The sequence below is a fragment of the Ostrea edulis genome, chromosome 7, assembly GCF_947568905.1.
Source record: "Ostrea edulis chromosome 7, xbOstEdul1.1, whole genome shotgun sequence".
Classification (NCBI taxonomy): Eukaryota; Metazoa; Mollusca; class Bivalvia; order Ostreida; family Ostreidae; genus Ostrea; species Ostrea edulis.
Window position 1 is genome coordinate 57,700,766 of NC_079170.1, and position 22,224 is coordinate 57,722,989.

At 35.5% G+C, this 22,224-nt stretch overlaps 1 protein-coding gene across 3 annotated transcripts; it reads right to left on the reverse strand.

Annotated features, from left to right (window-relative positions):
* Window positions 1-7,065: 7,065 nt before the first annotated feature.
* LOC125653346 (uncharacterized) lies at window positions 7,066-22,013 on the reverse strand. Of its 3 annotated transcripts, XM_048882794.2 has the most exons (15): window positions 21,710-22,013; window positions 18,256-18,429; window positions 18,007-18,081; window positions 17,541-17,564; window positions 17,366-17,425; window positions 17,159-17,182; window positions 17,026-17,049; window positions 16,847-16,918; window positions 15,892-15,990; window positions 13,760-13,783; window positions 13,574-13,633; window positions 13,248-13,271; window positions 13,108-13,143; window positions 10,226-10,262; window positions 7,066-7,735 (listed from the first exon to the last, which is right to left on the reverse strand). In XM_048882794.2, exons 1-15 carry the CDS (start codon window positions 21,753-21,755, stop codon window positions 7,708-7,710), a joined length of 807 nt encoding a protein of 268 aa, XP_048738751.2. In that variant the 5' UTR covers window positions 21,756-22,013; the 3' UTR covers window positions 7,066-7,707. The 3 variants fall into 3 exon arrangements, with proteins under 3 accessions (XP_048738751.2, XP_048738752.2, XP_056000771.1); XM_048882795.2 differs by lacking the exon at window positions 10,226-10,262 and having other exon boundaries at window positions 21,710-22,004; XM_056144796.1 differs by lacking the exon at window positions 7,066-7,735 and having other exon boundaries at window positions 10,226-12,516; window positions 21,710-22,004.
* Window positions 22,014-22,224: the final 211 nt, after the last annotated feature.

A 22,224-nucleotide genomic window follows, 5' to 3' on the forward strand; every position in this document is an offset into this window, starting at 1 on the left:
AATCGAAAAGGAGATGCCACCAGCAAGAAAAGCTTCTAAAAGAGGGATGGTCTCCCCATCCAGAGGGAGAGGAGCAAGAAAAATGCAGAAGAATTCCACTCGGCAACCAGAGCCAGGGCCGTCTAGCTTTTCTGTACCATGTGCTCCCCCACAGGCAGAACCACAAGTTGCGCCAGTTGAGGTTGACCATGCCAGTGATGAAGTTTTGGACCTGGGTGAGTTTAATTCACCTTCTAATGCCACCCCTGCCACTTCTCTTTTTCCCTAACCCCAGGCTTTTCAGAATTTACCCCAGCCCCTGTCATTAGTTGTTTCGATAATGTTGGGCACCATATCCCCATAAAATTCAAAAAAAATTGGAGCGGTCAGTTTTTTGACTTATCACTCCTACTTAAGTCGGCTAGAGAAATGCAGGACAGTATCGGGGGAACGGGGGAAATCGGAGTCAAAGATGGCAAATTTTGTATTGTCAAGGCTAAAGCTGGGTCCTTTCTAACTATTGAACAGTGGACCAATGCGTTCTTTATCTATATGAGTGTCATGCTAGAGAAATACCGTACAAGGGCCCAGGAGTTTCTAAAATACATGAGAGACATCAGACTAGCAGCCAGTAGGTCAGGGGGTGGTACAAGTATGATGAACAATACCGGTTACGCAAAGAAGCTAATCCACAATCTTCTTGGGGGATTATTAACCAAGAATTTTGGCTGTTGTACGTTAACGATTCCTATCCATCACTTGTCATACCCTGAATCATCATCTATTAATGACTTCATTGATTCTCAAGACAGTTCAGTTACTTATTCAACAATTGATGATGCTGCAAAAATTATTTTCAAACTGGGCAGGGGGGCATTTCTGGCAAAGACAGATATCAAAGCTGCCTTCAGGCTGCTGCCAGTCAATAGTCGGGATTTTGATTTATTAGGTTTTCAGTTCAAACATGCTTTTTATTATGATAAAATGCTCCCTTTTTGATGTAAAATAAGCTGTGCCATTTGGGCAAAATCTTCCCTCCTCGATCTGGATAACCCTCTAATTGTACATACCGCTTGTAAATTTTTGTGGGGGACATTATATCAATGTCAGTGGCAGGGTCTAGGGAGACAACTGGCCTCATGCTTAACCTGGGTGTCTCTCCCCATCTGCATCAAAGCATGAGGGCAGGTTACTCATGGCTAGGTGATATGTAATGGAGTGTTGGTTGGTTTCACTTAATGCTTGGGGTCCGATGCAGTCAGAGCTAGGTCCCCCTCTACCTCTATAAAAAGGAGGAGAGGCTACAAGCCTGTTGGAATGAAAACTGAACGGTGACTTATACAGGTAGCAAGCGAGAGACAGGGTGAAAAAGCTGGGGCCTGGGTCCCTTCTGGCACTCGCATCAAAGCGGGGCCACTAATTTTGCCCACCGTTCATTGGTATACTAGTTGTCTCCCTAGATTCCTACAAAAATTGTGCGGCCATTCTTATCCACTACGAGTGTAATATAGTTTGATTGAACAATTAAAGGTTAAATACAACTTGGTGTTGTCATTGTGATTCAGTGCCTAATTTGGATAACATTGTGAGCGATGTTGGCTCAGCTACACGCTACACTTGACTTGTTCATCTTCAATTTAAAAAATGTTATTACGGATTGTAAAATGTTCTCTGGTGTAAATTAAAGAGTGGTTTTATACACAGACGTGGTATCGAATGCAATACCCCCACCCCACCCCCACCCCCCAGGGGTAGCAAGTACTCAAATACTGATTGGAATTTATTTTTTGAAATTGAACGTGAAATGGTTAAAGCTGTATGACCCGATGTTCATGTATTATTTTTGTACATAATTACTTTAAAGCAGATTAATTACTTTATAAAGTTATTAACTTTCCCTTAATTACATGCTTGAAAACATCTGCATGTAAAAGAAAACAGTGCGAATATTATTTAGAAAGTAAATATAGTGGCTACATGTATAAATCATCCCATAATAGAGTCTATAAATAGACCCACGCGCGTCAGGGGAATCCCAACATGATGTATTAACTCATACGCAAATGTCTAGATTTAAGGCTGAAAGAGCGTAAAACAACGAATTACTAAGAGGCATTTGATATTTTTATTTCCATTAAACTTATGGTACGGTACTGTTATAACAAAATACACAGCTTTACACAGATAAGACCATCGATGATCTGAAAGTTTGAACTGGTCACGTGACTCACTTGAAATGGCAGAATGACGCGATTATTTGTAAACATCGATTTAAAATCAAATTATTTGGGTTAAAACAGGTGAAATAATTCATGATATGTCGTATAGTCTCATAGCTACATACGTGCGATGATTTAATAGCGTTTTTACGAGATGAAAAAAAATATTGTAATTCGGACCATACAGCTTTAATTCTTCCTATGACTGTAACCATGCATGTTTATTTGGTTATTTCATCGCTAGAATTACAATATGCGTGGTTATTTGGTTATTTCATCGCTAGAATTACAATATGCGTGGTTATTTGGTTATTTCATCGCTAGAATTACAATATGCGTGGTTATTTGGTTATTTCATCGCTAGAATTACAATATGTGTGGTTATTTGGTTATTTCATCGCTAGAATTACAATATGCGTGGTTATTTTTCTGCTGATTTTTTCAAACTTAAACAGAATTTTTTGAACAAAATATCGTTTTAAGATTGATAGTGTGTACAACACTAAATTCCTTTTGACAGAATAGAAGAGGATATCGTTATACCCCTATAAAACAGTTCCTATATAACTCCTTACGAAAAAAGTTCAACATTTCGACTGTTCAGGCGACTGTTGAACCGGGAACTGTTAAAATCGACTGTTAAAAAAGACTGTTGACCGATGACGTCATATGACGCTAACTCGAGTTATCTTTTGTGTCGTTTGGATAAAGAGAAATGGCGAATGCACATTTTGCGACAGTTGCTGAAAGGAAGATGAAAATTCAAATTTGGAACAGCAAGAATATAAAAAAAATATTTGTTCATCTTTTTTTTTAGAATCAATTGTATTAAAATGAAGTTTAGGTCTACTTATTTCTATTTTATTCTTGTTAAAGCTTTTATACGCAAGTCACGTGATTCTTGGTCTACTGATTTGTTTACGTAATGGTGATATTCACCGATTTGACTGATGATGAAATACAGAATTTATTAGATAAAAAGCAGAACAGAAACACGAAAAATATTATTATGAATTAGGATATTGGGTATGTTTTCTTTAAACTAGTGGAATCGGTGATAAATGTACGCAATCACACTGTTCCGTTCAAAGTCGACAAACCATGTGGATCTAGTAAAAAAAAAAACTAAGAAATGAAGGTGTATAACCAAACAGTTATTGACTGGGTCCTCGGACAACAGCTGTTTTGTTGGACCCTCGAACAGACCTGTTGCTCTCAGCCTACGGCTTCGGGCAACAGATCCGTTCTTGGGTCCAACAAAACAGCTGTTGTCCTCGAGCCCAGTCAATAACTGTATAATGCTGGTAATAACTCTGGTTATAGATTGATATAATTTTGTAAATATTGTAAAATTTTGTAGAAATAACAATACATGTATTCATATTGTAAAACAATCTTTGGAAGAGACAAATATACGAATTGTGCTCCTTTGTTAGCTGACCTGATTTTATATTCTTATAAAGCAGAATTAAAAAAAAAAAAACCTTCTACGCGAGAAGATCTCTTGCTGTGGCCTTGAATTCGACATTTAGATATATCGGCGATGTTTCATAACAAGAGGCCCAGGGGCCTTATAGGTCACCTGAGTATCATGTAACAACCTTCCAATGTTTGAATTAGGTTTGTGTTTAAATATAAGAATTTTACTTTTGGATGGAAGAAACATTGAATAGCTATGTGGTCAGCCCCGCCTTTGCATCAGAACCCCTGACCCAGGGGCCATAAATTTCAGTTTTGAAAGAAGCATCCTTGATCATCATTATCATACTATTAGTTTGTCTTCTTAATACCCAGCAGCAGAGGAGAAGATTTTCAAAGAAATAAAATGCATTTTCACTATATGATCAATAGGGCCCCACCCTAATACCAGAACCCCTGACAAAGGGGCCATGAATTTCACAATTTTGAAAGAGGCATCCTTGCTCATCATAACCATGCTATTGGTTTGTCTACTTAATACCCAAGGACAGAGAAGAAGATTTTCAAAGAAATAATGCATTTTCACTATATGACTTATAGAGCCCCACCCTAGCACCAGAACCCCTGATCCAGGGGCCATGAATTTCACAATTTTTAACAAGAGGTACTGTGAGCAATGCTCACTAAGAATACCCCCCGCTTACCCCAATCTCCCAAAGGGTGTTGGTAATAGGTATAAACTACCTCTTTTCTGAGTGTTGCTACTTCGATGTCCAGTGCGCATGACCTTTGACCTTTTGACCCCAAAATCGATAGGGAACATCTTCATCCCATGGGTAGTCCATATGTATGATATGGTGACTGTAGGTGGAAAGTTTAGAGCCCGGAAACCATATTGCTACTTCGATGTCCAGTGTGCTTGACCTTTGACCTTTTGACCCCAAAATCGATAGGGAACATCTTCATCCCATGGGTAGTCCATATATATATGATATGGTGACGGTAGGTGGAAAGGATAATTCCTTTAGAGCCCGGAAACCATTGCGTCTACAGACGGACGGACGGACGGACAACCCGATTCCAGTATACACCCCCCCCCCCACAACTTGTTGCGGGGGGTATAAAGAGGCATCCTTGCTCATCATTACCATGCTATTAGTTTGTCTACTTAATACCCAGAGACAGAGAAGAAGATTTTCAAAGAATTTCTACATTTTCACTATATGACCAATAGAGCCCCACCCTAACACAAGAACCCCTGCCCCAGGGGCCATGAATTTCACAATTTTGGTAGAGGACTCAACTCTCATTATAATTATGCCCACAGTTTGGCTTCTTGATGTCCAGGAGTAAAGAAGAAGATTTTTTTAAAATTACACTCATTTTGATGGTTTTTGCCCCACCCCTCAGGCCCCAGGGGGGCAGGGACCACGAATTTCACAATTTTTGTTCCCCTCCACCCACAGATGCTATATGCCAAAATTGGTTGAAATTGGTTCAGGGGTTTCAGAGAAGAAGCTGAAAATGTTCAAATGTTAACGCACGACGCCCGACGAACGACGACGGACAAAAACAGATAGCAATAGGTCACCTGAATGAATTCAGGTGACCTAATAATGTTTCACAATAATGATTTTCATTCGTTTGTCGATTCGATATATCTCCGTGAACTTGAAATAAAGTCCACTTCTGCTTCATATTTAGATATTTTATTGAAAATTGCTATTAACGGCAAACTAACAACTCAATTGTATGACAAACGGGATGATGTCAGCTTCTCCATCTTCAACTTCCGATATTTATGTAGCAATATTCTATTATCAACTGCATATGGTGTTTATATCGTACCATAAGCGCCATTGATTGCATTTTTGTTTGTAAAATTGTGCACTTTTATAAATTTTAATAATAATAAAAATTTATATCTCAATTGATTCGATACGTGTATCTGTGTATGGTTAGTTTTTAAATCGAGGCAGGCTACAGGTAAACAAGTTGATGATGCAGGGGTTTCAAAAGTCTCGCTTAAAGTCAGCATTTCGCAAATTCTATGGTCATTGACCTAGTTTGACAATACAACCTATCATTGGGTCAAACGCTGTCTGACATGTTTCATACCGAGTGTTAGGCCGTTCTTGGCACACTGTTTTGACTACGGAAAACTCCGTTTACCTGATCAAGATATAGGGCTCACGGCGGGTGTGACCGGTCGACAGGGGATACTTACTCCTCCTAGGCACTTAATCCCACCTCTGTTGTGTCCAGGGATCCGTGCATGGCCAACTCTCTATTTTGTATTGCTTATAAGAGTTATGAGATAGAACATATTCGTTCAAAGTTTTTAAATCACCAGAAAATATAGAACGTGCTTTGTATGAATACATAGGTACTCAATCCTTTTGTGAAAATATAAATCACCATTGATTGGATGTATCCAAAATATTTCAAATACCTATGAAAGAGCACACATATTGAATCAACGGGAATTTTTATTGTAAAGTATTGCAAAAATTGGAGGACCATATTATACAAAAGCGGTTCAACGAAATGTTCATTTCATGAAAGGGCAAAATATATAGAATTTTAAAAGCAACTTTTGCTAATGAAAAATATTTGGACATGCCTTTGAAATTCAGTTCCCCTTGCTTGTCGTAAGAGGCGCAAAAACCGAGGTCCTGTGTCACAGTAGGTGTGGCACGATAAAGATCCCTCCCTGCTCAAAGGCCGTAAGCACCGAGCACAGGCCTAAATTTTGCAGACCTTTCACCGGCAATGGTGACGTCTCCATATGAGTGAAATATTCTCGAGAGGGATGTTAAACAATATTTAATCAATCAATCAAACCGCCTGGAAATCGTCTTCTCAAGTCGTAAAACCACTTTTTAAACATTTTTTTCCTATTACCTTTAGAATTTACTATATTTGAACATGAATTAACATCCTTTAGTTTTTATTTGAAAAAAGATTGAATTTGTTAAAATATCTACAGTTAACTTTTTACGACTTTATGAAAGTGAAACGATGTGCGACAATCGCGCTGAACGTGAAAATTCGTACTCGAACTCTAAAAATGCTGTTTAACATTTGTTTTTATAGCTCAGTTTTTATCAATGTGGAAGACGTATTTTATGAGAGTGAATTTTCTTTTTCGGTGCAGTTAGTTGCATGCAATAACATTTCTTCCTCTTTCGAATAGAATTACCTGGGGAGCTGCATGTACATGTATGTCGTGAGGTTCACAGCTACACTAAACTATTTTATGACTGATCAATAAATGTATTATAAATTCAAGATAAATTACATTATTAAAGTTCAAAAGTTCGTAAATCAAATATATCTTGTAAATGTAAGATATAATTAAATGTTCATTAGGTTTAAATCTATTGAATAAAAAAACCGAGTTCAGGAGCAAGTACCGGTTTTGTAAACTAGTAATAAACACATATCATGTAAATGTATATTGAACAACCTTTAATATATAGGAAAGCTAAATATGTACAGTGAAAACAGCTATGAATGATTCAAGCAATACAAAATAACATGATAACAAGTACCCACCTGTATCTAGCTTTGTAAAATACAACTCATTTAATGTTTGATTACAGTAAAGACGCGACCTTCGAATCGCAAATTGAAGAAAATACTTCAATTAACTATATCACATCAAAATATTGATCAAATTCACATACTTGATAACGACAGCAAATGTGATTAAACTGAACTATTTTTGAACACTTTATGTACAATTTAGTCACAAACTCACACACATATTTAAGCAAGTGAAATTACTGTGAATTTCAAAGTCTACATATAACATGAAATGAGTAAATGCTTTATTAGAAAGCTGGCGACATCTCTGAAAAACTTTCGAATAGAGCTTAAAACAAAATACAAAAACATCTAAAAATACATACGCAATACAGACATTATCATACGCAATAAATAAGCATCTAACCAAGCACCAAATTCAGAGAAATATATAATTCTATTCATTGATTATGCGCGGGTTAAGTTGTTGTCATCTGGCAGATTGTCTGCTTTCACATCGGTTATAGGACATCCTTCCTGCTTCTTTAAACCAGTTAGATGATTACTTCAGTAGTGGTTTTTTCTCCTCTCTAGAAATGAATCGACACAAGATAAAGCACTACTTCATACAAAGATTGTTAGTTCTCTAAACAGGTTGTACATTTAAGGAGATCTCTTAACAGGCTGTACATTTAAGGAGATCTCTAAACAGGCTGTGCATTTAAGGAGAAAGTTAAGATTGTTAGTTCTCTAAACAAGCTGTATATTTAAGGAGAAAAATTGCTAATTTTCTAAAGAGGCTGTACATTTAAGGAGAAAGATTGTTAGTTCTCTAAAGAGGCTGTACATTTAAGGAGAAAGATTGTTAATTCTTTAAACAGGCTATACATTTAAGGAGATCTCTAAACAGGCTATACATTTAAGGAGAAAGATTGTTAGTTCTCTAAACAGGCTGTACATTTAAGGAGAAAAATTGCTAGTTCTCTAAAGAGGATGTACATTTAAGGAGAAAGATTATTAGTTCTCTATAGAGGCTGTACATTCAAGGAGAAAGATTGTTAATTCTTTAAACAGGCTGTACATTTAAAGATATCTCTAAACAGGCTGTACATTTAAGGAAAAAGATTGTTAATTCTTTAAACAGGCTGTGCATTTAAGGAGATCTCAAAACAGGCTGTACACTTAAGGAGAAAGATTGTTAGTTCTCTAAAGAGACTGTACATTCAAGTAGAAAGATTGTTAATTCTTTAAACAGGTTGTACATTTAAGAAGAAAGATCGTTAGTTCTCTAAACAGGCTGTACATTTAAGGAGAAAGATTTTTAGTTTTCTAAACAAGCTGTACATTTAAGAAGAAAGATCGTTAGTTCTCTAAACAGGCTGTACATTTAAGGAGAAAGATTTTTAGTTTTCTAAAGAGACTGTACAATTAAGGAGAACGATTGTTAGTTCTCTAAACAAGCTGTACATTTAAGGAGAAAGATCGTTAGTTCTCTAAACAGGCTGTACATTTAAGGAGAAAGATTGTTAGTTCTCTAAACAAGCTGTACATTTAAGGAGAAAGATTGCTAGTTCTCTAAACAAGCTGTACATTTAAGAAGAAAGATCGTTAGTTCTCTAAACAGGCTGTACATTTAAGGAGAAAGATTTTTAGTTTTCTAAAGAGACTGTACAATTAAGGAGAACGATTGTTAGTTCTCTAAACAAGCTGTACATTTAAGGAGAAAGATTGTTAGTTCTCTAAACAGGCTGTACATTTAAGGAGAAAGATTGTTAGTTCTCTAAACAAGCTGTACATTTAAGGAGAAAGATTGCTAGTTCTCTAAACAAGCTGTACATTTAAGAAGAAAGATCGTTAGTTCTCTAAACAGGCTGTACATTTAAGGAGAAAGATTTTTAGTTTTCTAAAGAGACTGTACATTTAAGGAGAAAGATTGTTAGTTCTCTAAACAAGCTGTACATTTAAGGAGAAAGATTGCTAGTTCTCTAAACAAGCTGTACATTTAAGAAGAAAGATCGTTAGTTCTCTAAACAGGCTGTACATTTAAGGAGAAAGATTTTTAGTTTTCTAAAGAGACTGTACAATTAAGGAGAACGATTGTTAGTTCTCTAAACAAGCTGTACATTTAAGGAGAAAGATTGTTAGTTCTCTAAACAGGCTGTGCATTTAAGGAGAAAGATCGTTAGTTCTCTACACAGGCTGTACATTTAAGGAGAAAGATAGTTAGTAGGAGAAAGATTGTTAGTTGTCTAAACAGGCTGTACATTTAAGGAGAAAGATTGTTAGTTGTCTGAACAGGCTGTATATCTAAGGAGAAAGATTGCTAGTTCTCTAAACAAGCTGTACATTTAAGGAGAGATATTGTTAGTTCTCTAAACAGGCTGTACATTTAAGGAGAAAGATAGTTAGTAGGAGAAAGATTGTTAGTTCTCTAAACAGGTTGTACATTTAAGGAGAAAGATTGTTAGTTATCATAATGGTTGTACATAAATGGCTGTACATTTAAGGAGATCTCTAAACAGGCTGTACATTTACTTAAGGAGAAAGATTGTTAGTTCTCTAAACAGGCTGTGGATGTAAGGAGAACTCTAAAAAGACTGTACATTTAAGGAGGTATGCTACACCATAGAAATGTAAGTAAAGTGGAGGATATGTACAAAAATATTTTAAAATTGAAAACTTTCAGATTCACATTCATTAGTTAAAAGAGCAGTTTTAGTAGAAAACAATCTGAAATTTTTTTTAAACACCTGCTGGACTCGAACAGACGATCTACAATTTAGCAGTCGACATGTTAATCTACTGAGCTACTCAGCTAAGCGATGCTTTTTTAAATGAATATACAAATATTGCTGATATTTATATTTTCATCCATGTTTTAAAAGGAAGTAAGACATTATGACGATGTAGAGTACGTCCTCAAGGAGAAAGATTGTTAGTTCTCTAAACAGGCTATACATTTAAGGAGATCTCTAAACAGGCTGTACATTTAAGGAGATCTCTAAACAGGCTGTACATTTAAGGAGAAAGATTGTTAGTTCTCTAAACAGGCTGTACATTTAAGGAGAAAGATTGCTTACCCAGTCCCAGTTCCAAGTTTTCCGTCTTTCTTTTTATCTGAACAAAATTATTACACGCATACAAAACAAAATTTTAGTATTCATTTTATCACGCCTCAGACAAAATTGTTGAAATCTAATTGGTCAGATCTTGGTCACATGACGCCGTGAAAAAAACCGTATCATGCGAGTAAAATCCGTATTGGGCGAGTAATTTTATTTATCGTCGGGTTTGACTTGCAGCCGTGTCAAAAGGAAAGACATTTGACTCCCCACATATATACAGTTAGAGGTCTTCGACGTGATAAATTCGTTACACAGTTAGTTAGTGACCTGATACGGAAAAATACATGGTGTGAAAAGAAAACCCGTATCGGGCTCGGCTTCGCCTCGCCCGATACGGGTTTTCTTTTCACACCATGTATTTTTCGCCGAGCCCGATACGGGTTTTCTTTTCACACCATGTATTTTTCCGTATCAGGTCACTAACTAACTGTGTAACTAATAATACTATCTAACACATAACGTCACAAATCTCCAACGCTAAAATTGCTATTTATTTCTTACTTTTTCTTTCAGAATGCATGGGCCATACATAGAAGTATATGTGTTTCACAAACTTCCTCGTTGCATGTTTATCAAAATAGTTTCGATCGACGCATGTGGCCCATAATTTCTATCAGAACAATTGCCTGAAAAGTTTACTTAGTTTTCGAAAAAATGTAAAACATCGCCAACTTTGTAACGTCATAGGCCTACTTGAAAATTGGAATAAATTTTTAGGAATTGTTTTCTTTTCACAGTATTTCAACATTACTGAATTTCAGAGAAATCGCACAATGTTTAAAACAAATTTATTTAGCCCCGATTATAGCCGTTTTCGTACGATACTACCTAGGCTCTTATCGTCTATTCAATAGGTTTAAATTCATAATTCACGATAAATTAAAGACTATATTTTTTGACATCATAGACAGTTGCTTCTTCAACAAAAATGGAAAACGCAAATCTTCATATCTAGTGATCAGTCATCCAAAAATGACTTTGTTAAACACAACTCTGATTCCATGCATAAGTACTCTGAAGTTGAAATAAAGAATATGCTGGAGTTCCTCATTGACAATATCTTCGTGGTTTTTGGTGATCAGGTCTTCCAACAGTCTGTTGGAATTCCCATGGGCACGAATTGTGCTCCTTTGTTAGCTGACCTGTTTTCATATTCCTATGAAGCAGAATTTATTCAAAAACGTTTACATGAGAAGAAAAAATCTCTTACTGTGGCCTTCAATTCGACATTTAGATATATCGACAACGTTTTATATATTAACAATGATATCTTTCAATCATACAGGTGTATGTCGATTCGATATATCTCTATGAACTCGAAATAAAAGACACCACAGAGTCGTCCACTTCTGCTTCATACTTAGATATTTTATTGAAAGTAGATACTAACGGCAAACTAACAACTCAACTTTATGACAAACGGGATGATTTTTGCTTCTCCATCGTCAACTTCCCATATTTATGTAGCAATATTCCATTATCACCTGCATATGGTGTTTATATCTTTCAACTGATTCGATATGCAAGAGCTTGTTCTGCGTATGGTCAGTTTTTTTTAAATCGAGGCAGGCCAGTGACAAACCCCTGGGTTTCAACAGTTTCGTTTAGAGTCAGCATTTCGCAAATTCTATGGTCGTTATGATGATCTAGCGACAAACTTAAGTCGTTAAAACAGGTAGTAAGAGTTCCATCGCCAAACGCTCGGCATCAGGTGTAAATGTCACGGGTCCTCGAATATGACCTTAAAATCGGATGTCCCTTGTCACAGTAGGTGTGACACGCTAAAGATCCCTCACTGCTCAATGGCCGTAAGCGCCGAACAAAGGCCTAAATTTGATGCCCTTCACCGGTCTTGGTGACGTCTCCATATGAGTGAAAAATTCTCCAGCGAGACGTTAAACAGGATACAATCAATCAATCAATACCGATCTAGTTTGCCAATACAACCTATCATTGGGTCAAATACTGTCTGACGTGTTTCATACCGATTGTTAAGCCGTTCTTGGCACATTGATTTTGACTACGGATACCTCCGTTTACCTGATCAAGATATAGGGCTCAAGGCGACAGGGGATGCTTACTCCTTCTAGGCACCTGATCCCACCTCTGGTGTATCCAGGGTCCGTGTTTGCCCAACTCTCTATTTTGTATTGCTTATAGGAGTTATATGAGATTGATCACTGTTCGTTATCTTTACCTTTCATATGACTTGTCTTGGAAATAAGTTACATACACTTTCTTTTTATGAAAATATGAAATAAAATTAAACAATTACCGCACACATTTTAAGAAAATTAAGATTTTTCTTATTTTCACAAGGGCAGATGACTCTTCAAAAAAGTCGCAAATGCAAAAAGGTCAGCCTCTAATCATTTTCCAGTTACTTCACTTTCATCATTATATAACATTAAACAAATCATTCAAAATTGTTCATTATCATCTCGTTATAGATTGAATACCTTAATTAAAAAAAAAATTAGGAGATTAAACTATGCTTCAACAAAACAGCAAGAAACTGAAACACACAATCCAGATTTAAAGTATCTCATTTAATTACCCAGCATTTTAATCAGTTGTAAGTGGCGGGTCTAGAAATTTCTAAACGGGGCGCAGTAAATGTCGGAGGTCTGGGGACTGTCTTGATTAAGACATTTAATTAAAATCCGCCATTGGTTGCCGCCATTTCTTGTGTTATGAAACAGATGATTTATCAGTGCAAAGATGATCGTCCTTGTAGATCATTGTGTCGCTAGAGAAACATTACAGAAAACGAAAGAACAGAGATATCTCTTTAAATCAAGATGTGCAGGCTACATTGATTCAATGCCCATAAATACCTGAGGACTTCCGCATGCCTCGTACACGGTCCTTAACTGAAAACAGGAAATAAAAGTCGTTATTCGGGGAATGGTTTTGTATGTAACGTAATGTATCTTGTGTTGTTTATTCTTGCTGACTAGAGTTTTCGTTTACCTACCTTGTGCGAGAGCCTTCTTTGCGTCTGAAAAAATATTGGAAGATTTTCTCATTGATAATTTGACATACGTGCATGACTTGAGACTTTCATTCATTTTCAAACTGATGTTGAAGAAAATTCGATTACAAATTCGAATTTTCAATCAAAAGATTAACATTATTATAAACTAAAGTTTGTCATGCGATCACTAACACGCATTACTCTGAAAATAAAGGTTGAAAGAAACCAGACTAGCATTTTCCACTCCAATGCTGTTTTTTATATCTAAGGTGTGGTTTGTAGAATTTGGTTGGGGCTGGGGTTGGAATTTTCAGTGCATTGTTTACCTTTGGTGAAGTTTCTAATCTCTATGTCTCTTTGGTTTGCTTCCTTGATATGCTTTTTACCTGATTAAAATAAACAAATGAGATGTACTTTACTGATTGTGACATTGAATTACAATCTTGTATACAGGACATTTCCAGAACTATAACTCCTTTAATCATTGATAGGTGAATTAAACATATATTTACCTTCGTTCAATACTTTGTGTGTTTCTGAAATCAAACAAATATAAATAATTTTATGATACTAAATATGTATAACCTTACAAATTAATGAGACAACACGATATGTCAGAGTACAGTCACTATACTGGATATGTCAGAGTACAGTCACTATACTGGGTATGTCAGAGTACAGTCACTATACTGGGTATGTCAGAGTACAGCCACTATACTGGATATGTCAGAGTACAGTCACTATACTGGGTATTTCAGAGTACAGTCACTATACTGGGTATGTCAGAGTACAGTCACTATACTGGGTATGTCAGAGTACAGCCACTATACTGGGTATTTCAGAGTACAGCCACTATACTGGGTATTTCAGAGTACAGTCACTATACTGGGTATGTCAGAGTACAGTCACTATACTGGGTATGTCAGAGTACAGTCACTATACTGGGTATGTCAGAGTACAGTCACTATACTGGGTATGTCAGATTACAGCCACTATACAGGGTATTTCAGAGTACAGTCACTATACTGGGTATGTCAGAGTACAGCCACTATACTGGGTATGTCAGATTACAGCCACTATACTGAGTACAACACTTTACCGTTTTGAGGAAACTGCAAAGAAATCTGATACTGCAATTTTTATAGATGTTTTCAATTTAACAAATAATTACACAATTCAGCACAGACATCAACAGTTAGGAACTGGTGTGGTTTTTATCTACATGGCGTATTTGTAAATTTTCTGTCATTGTCAAATTGTTTCTCCGTGTCCTGTGGACGCATAGTTTGCTCTGTAATAACCATCAGCAAAGTACATGTAGAAAGTATGTTTGCCTTCTCACGGCTACTTTCCTACCTTTACCTGTAAAAACTGTTCGCCTTCTCACGGCTACTTTCAAACCTTTACCTGTAAAACGTCTGTTAGCCTTTTCACGACTACTTTCAAACCTTTACATGTAAAAAAAAAAAAAAAAAAAAAAAAAAAAAAAAAAATATGTTCGCCTTCTCACAACTACTTTGTCATTAATTCATTCATTTTATTCGCTCAAACCACAATGGAAATGGTACATGAGGTACAATACAGAAATTTCATGTTACGTCAGAGGAATGTATATAGGTATGCAAATAAACAAAGTGAAATATATACATAAATATGTACCAAAATTTGAAGTTATGTGTTAGAAGAACAGACTAATTCGTATATCTTTAAAATAAACATGCACAGGTTTTTAACATCATTGGTTAACATGATTTCATAAAATTTCATTACATTTGGTCTCTTACAATATTTTCTGTGTAGATATTCTTTTCTTATACCGGATAAAGCACTGCACTCTAATACAAAATGATATTCATCTGCAATTTTTGTTTCATTACATAAAACACATAATCTTTCGTTATATGGTATACTAAACCATCGGCCAGTCTCTACTGGGAGGCGATGGTTCGTGGTACGAAATTTCAAAAACATGCTACCGAGTTTCTTAGGTAGATTTTCAAGATAAGTTTCCAGACCAAAACCTGTTTTAAAAATTCTGTACATTATAACCTTGGAAGAGCTAAAACATCACTTGGCCAAGTCTGGACAAATTGATCCTTAAGACTTTGTTTTACAGCGTTTGTTTTCCATTTTTCATCCACAGTACCTTGTTCAAACCATATATTAGAGACTCCACATATGTTCAAAATTCTATGAATACAATGTACATTCAAACCAAAGATTTTTAAATGTGGCATTATAATACTGTGTATATAAATATTTGTAAAGAATATTTACTATCTTGTTTTCATGACTACATGTTAATTTAAACCAATAAGAAATCATTCTAGTACATGTATACACATTAATATAAACAGGGAAACGTCCCGTTTCGCCATATACCATAAATGACGGAGTGGAGCTTTTTAAACGAAAAACATGTTTCCATATCCCCAAATCTCACATCTCAAATTAAAACAGGTAAAACGACTTTTTCAAACAGGTCAAGTTGGCACTTAACTGGTAAATTAAATTCTCTGATTTTTCTTATAACTCCATACATAGCTTTCTGAGCTTGTTCGCATAGATGTTTTTAACTTTGCAAAAAGAACCTTTACATGTAAAAACTCTGTTAGTCTTTTCACGACTACTTTCAAACCTTTACCTGTAAAAAGTCTGTTCGCCTTCTCACGGCTACTTTCAATCCTTCTGGCTTGCGATTCCTCGCCCTCTGCATCCGGTTTGTCATTGGGATCTTTTGCCACTGCAAGAAATCAAGTGACAAATAAAAACATGAATTGTTATGTATGTTAGATTGCAGGGTTTATAAAAGAATAATATGGTAACTTGCCAATTCGTTCTTACGTTCATACATTTATGCTTACGTTGGCTCGACATTACTAACAAGGTTTTAAGGCAAGTTTCCTATTTGATTTTCGTCAAACTTTCTGCAATAATATACAGGTATTGGATGGGTTTGAGGACAACAGCTATTTTGTTTGGCCTTATTAGGGAGGGCTCATATAGGCTAAGTCTACTGCCCAATCCCATCAATTTATTGAATAAATATTGTTTAAATTACATTTTGTTTGATCCTAGGACGGATCTGTTGCCCGAAGCCTACGGGTCAAACAAAAAAGATATTGTCCGAGGACACAGTCTATAAATGTTTTGTTATACACCTTCCTTCTTTTTAGGTTGGTTTTTCTAGATGCACATTGTTTGTTGACTTTGAACTTTTAACAAGACAGTGTGATTGCATACATTTGTCACCGTATCCACTTGCTTAAAAGAAAACAACCCAATATCCAAATTAACAATTATATTTTTCGTGTCTCTGCTCTGCGTTTTATCTAATAAATTCTGTATTTCCCCTAGACAAAAAAACTCCAGCATATCTTTATATGTGCATAGAATATCAGAATGGTGTTTAACAAAATATTTTTTTTTTATGACTGATCACAAACTATGAAAATTTTCAAATTCCAATTGTATTGAAGAAGCAGCTGTCTATGATGTAGACATTCTGTTGTCATGGGATGTCCTGCATGTTTGAGAAGACTAAAATAGTTGCATTTCTAACACTGTGTGCAACATTCAGTAACTGTTTTGTGCCATACCTCTCTTGTTTACTTCCTCAAAAAGCTCATCTTTCAGTGTTTTGGGTTCATTTTCTTCATCTATTCCCTCATCTATCATTGAAAATTAAAGCTAAATATTTGCAACTTGTAATTTTTTGTCAATCTGCTATCCATCAACAATGTATTTTTAACTGTAAACTAACCGTAGAAATTCTTACCTATTAATTTTAATACTGAGTTGGCTAAAACAAAAAGAATGGTTGTGATAATACATGATAAAGAGGAACCAGTGTCGACAAAACATTGCATATCCTACCACGCAGAACGCTTAAAAACACGCACAAATCTTACCGTGCCACATAAGACTCTGTAATTCTGTAACAAAATAAAAAAAATTTTTTTTAGAAATAATCTGGATATAAAACAAAAATATCATTTTCATATACACAACACAGCTATACTGTTTTCATTTGCATTGTTAAAATTTACTATTCCTGTACTCATGGAAGAAAACACAATCTTGTTCAGTGTGAGGGTGCGATTTATTTTCTCACTTACCTTTTTTGGAAAGCGCAAGATTTTTCTCCAGACTTTTAATTTCTCTCAATTGGTCTTTAGCTAATATGAGGAAAAATTGTGAAATATACTTATATGTAAATATATTTGGTGCTTGGTGCACATGATACATGTTTTCAACGGTCAAGTCATTCAAAGGGGGTTGTTTATGACATACCTCCATTTAGGACTGATTCCGATTCTGTAAGTAGAAAAATGTGAGCAATGACAAAAACAAATGTAACAATCTACGCCATTATCAGGCCCAGATTAATATTGTTTATACCAGACCCCACCCACCTTCACCAAGTATTGGACTATGAATTCATGTTTTATTTCGTACACAATAATAATGGTGATTCATCAATAGAAAGCAAATTAAATTTACATCGAGTTCTCCTCATAGAAACAGTCTGGTCAAGATAAAATAAAATCAATTACTTTATTAATGTAATTCTATATAAATACATGTATGTTGTTCTCTCCCTCGATGACAGATTCAATACAATCAGTTAGCGATAAAACACATAAAAGATTTCCATTAATTTATGTTAGTGATATGTATCTGATATAATTATTTTTATGCGTTCCTTGTGAGCGGTTGACTGGGTGGGTCAGACGGTTCACCATGTACAGTGGGTTACCTTTGTCTGTTGAAACGCTGCTAAAAATTCTCATCTCTTCTCCTTTGTTTTTCTCTGGCTTTTTACCCTTCTCAGCTATAAATATCAATTTTATCTTCATTTCTGGGTTGATTTTTGAAAGTTTCAGAAAATAATTAAGAAAACTTGACAAATCTTGAGTATAAATAATAATATTATAAAGAATCATTATTCTTTTAATTTATATTTGCATTCGGAATTACATGTGGACATCAATGAGAAGTTCTTTACCGTCAGTGACTTTATCTCCACCTGGGCGATGACAACATCGCAGATAGATGATCAGGACGATAATAATGGAGATTGTACACACAATGGTGGTTACCACGGGGATGAGGATGGGTAGTAGGCTGGGTTCTCGTGGGGTAGAGGCGACTTCCGTGGGATCAGTAGAATCCTGGGCCGCTATAAACAAAATATATATATATATATATATATATATATATATATATATATATATATATATATATAAAGCACTAACTAAAAATGACCAACGACACGAACATGTGAATTGTCAAATTTTCGGGACGACCTGTCCCTTCTTCAGGACGATCGAATATTTACATAGAAAAGTAAGGAAACAAAAACTACAACTAAACTACAAAAACTTATAACAAACAAAATGTCTACATATTAAGATTATCGAGTGTTATATGTGGCAATAGAAAAGTTTGTTCCCATCGAACGTCAAGACTAAACTGAACTAATCAGTCCTACGCTGGATCAAGTCAAAAACCATATATATACGCAATCTAATTAAAATTAGATCCTATGATCCTAGTGTGACACTAGTGTAGCGATAGTAGATTAGCGGATCATAGGATCTAATTTTAATTAGATTGTATATACGGTACCGCCGCGGTGGTCTAGCGTTCGCCTCGCATGCGGAGGGCCGGGGTTCGAATCCCGGCCGCGACAAACCTTAGTCGTGACAGTTCCATCGCCAAACGCTCGGCATCAGGTGTGAATATCACGGGTTCTCGGAGATGGCCTTAGAAACGGATGTCCCGTGTCACAGTAGGTGTGTCACGCTAAAGAATCCCCACTGCTCAATGGCCGTAAGCGCGAAACAAAGGCCTATATTTGCAGTCCTTCACCGGTCTTGGTGACGTCTCCATATGAGTGAAAAATTCTCGTTAAACAGGATACAATCAATCAATCATTCATAATTTCTAAATCTGAAACTCATTTTTGCGATTGTGTTTGTAATGGTATATATACCTAACAAAACGTCCAGTGTGACAATTTTAAGGGCAAAATTATGAGTAAGCGTGATTTCTTCTCGTCAAACGTATTAATCGAAAACAGAAAAACTGTTTTATGCTGATCATGTTGTAATCCAATCCCAACTTCTAGTGGATTTTTTTTTATTGGCTTGACGGAAATATATACAGTTAGGTATATATATATATATATATATATATATATATATACATGTGTACACTACAGTAGGTATATATATATATATACATGTGTACACTACAGTAGGTATATATATCTACACTTGTGTACACTACAGTAGGTATACAGTGAAACTTCTCCAAACCGGCCCCTCAGAAAACCGGTTCTCCCTGAATATCGGCCAATTTTCAAAGTCCCGGCAGAAATCTTAACATTTCCTTACAAAGAAAGTCTTACAAAACCGGCCACCCCTGAAAACCGGACATCGGCCACTTTTTAAAGTACATTTGTTAACAAGCATGTGTAATTTACTCTTAACATACCGGCCACTTTTTGAAGACAAGAAAAGTTTGGCCAGAGAAAGATCAAGATCGTCCAGGTGTGAAAATTGACTGACCAACTGGCCAGGTGGGAAATTATCAACCGGAGGTGTGAAAAACACTAGTGGCCTCTTTATTTTCTAATGTTTACCTGTGCTGTCAAGGGTGTTAATTGACACTTAGCTAATCCAAGAGACCCTTCCAAATTCTGTACAAAATGTAAAAAACAGTTCGGAACATATCGAATGAATACAGTATCAGACGCCATATTGTTACACTACATTACCGTATGGATATAAGCGGTAGTTAATAAAGAACAAACCCATGACTGTTAATGATAATTATTAAAAGATAGATTAATTTTCTTGGTTTCCATAGACTTAAAATTCCAAAGAAATATTCAAATTACAATTTCATTTTTACTACTGTACTTTTTAAAAACGTCAAAACAAAATTGTTAATGACATAAGCGATCAATGTAAACAGAGTTTTTATAGGTAAGAGGAATTCCAATAATAGGCCTCTGTGTTTTCTTTATGTATCCTGTTATAGATTTTCAGTTGAAAATTAGATGATTTCAGCGAGAATATTTCTTGTAATTCATAATTACCTTTAGGTACAAGCGGACTAATTTAATCTCCACCGATAATTGATCATAGATCACCAGATGAAAGTGAACAGTACCTACTTTGTGAATATTGAGATAAAACGTCTGTAATTGCTAAATTCTCGGTATACCGGCCATCCCTCTAAACCGGCCGTTTTTTCCAGTCCGAGAGCCGGCCGGTTTAGAGAAGTTTCACTGTATATATCTACACATGTGTACACTGCAGTAGGTATATATATCTACATATGTGTACACTACAGTAGGTATATATATTTACACATGTGTACACTACAGTAGGTAAATATATCTACACTTGTGTACACTACAGTAGGTATATATATCTACACTTGTGTACACTACAGTAGGTATATATATCTACACATGTGTACACTGCAGTAGGTATATATATCTACATATGTGTACACTACAGTAGGTATATATATCTACATATGTGTACACTGCAGTAGGTATATATATCTACACATGGGTACACTACAGTAGGTATATATATCTACACTTGTGTACACTACAGTAGGTATATATATGTATCTACACATGTGTACACTACAGTAGGTATATATATATCTACATATGTGTACACTACAGTAGGTATATATATCTACACATGTGTACACTACAGTAGGTATATATATCTACACATGTGTACACTACAGTAGGTATATATATCTACACATGTGTACACTACAGTAGGTATATATATCTACACATGTGTACACTACAGTAGGTATATATATCTACACATGTGTACACTACAGTAGGTATATATATCTACACTTGTGTACACTACAGTAGGTATATATATGTATCTACACATGTGTACACTACAGTAGGTATATATATGTATCTACACATGTGTACACTGCAGTAGGTATATATATGTATCTACACATGTGTACACTACAGTAGGTATATATATATCTACACATGTGTACACTGCAGTAGGTATATATATGTATCTACACATGTGTACACTACAGTAGGTATATATATATACATTTGTGTACATTACGGTAGCTGAACAATCCTATTTGTGGATACACAAAAATTCGGTGTCCCGGAAAATTCTATCGATCAGTGATTCAGAGACTTTTATTCATTGTAATATTTAGAGTATTTCAAATTGTAAGTTACGATAATGTAAATAAATGTAATTATTAGTTGGTCTTGAAAATCTTTTTGTACAATACAGTATTCATAAGGTACATAAAAATACACATTTTTATCAGCTGAAGCGAAACGAAACTATAAGTATAATTTATACGTATTTATGCCTATACAACTACTAGTAGATAAAGTTCTCCGTGTCGCAGCATAATCATATCTACCCCATACTTACCACAATATCCCAGAAAAAACAGCAAGGATAACATGCACCTCTCCATTTTGGCGTGTTCACTGATTATGAACGAAACTGTCGTAAAAACCTGGTTTCACCTTATAGAGCTATATTTATCAACAATTGGATCGTACTTTTGGTTTTGTGCTTTTTATAGATTCAGGTATTTCCTATTTGTGACTCACGTAATGTTGCTCTCTCTCTCTCTCTCTCTCTCTCTCTCTCTCTCTCTCTCTCTCTCTCTCTCTCTCAGTGGACAGCTATACTACTTCTCTTCGCAAACCTAGAATTGTTTAGTCTGCAGATCTGGCAAGTTCCGGTCAGCTCAGTATATTCTGCATAGGTTAAAGTCCAAGTTGTACCTCTCCATAGTCGTGGAATGGAGAGGTACTTAAAATCAACCCCCAGTTTAGATTTAACTAATTTACTCATAGTAGAGAATTCTTTTTAAAAAGTGTATAAATACAGCTAATTATCATAATTACATGTATATTTATTACTGGTATAGAGTATAT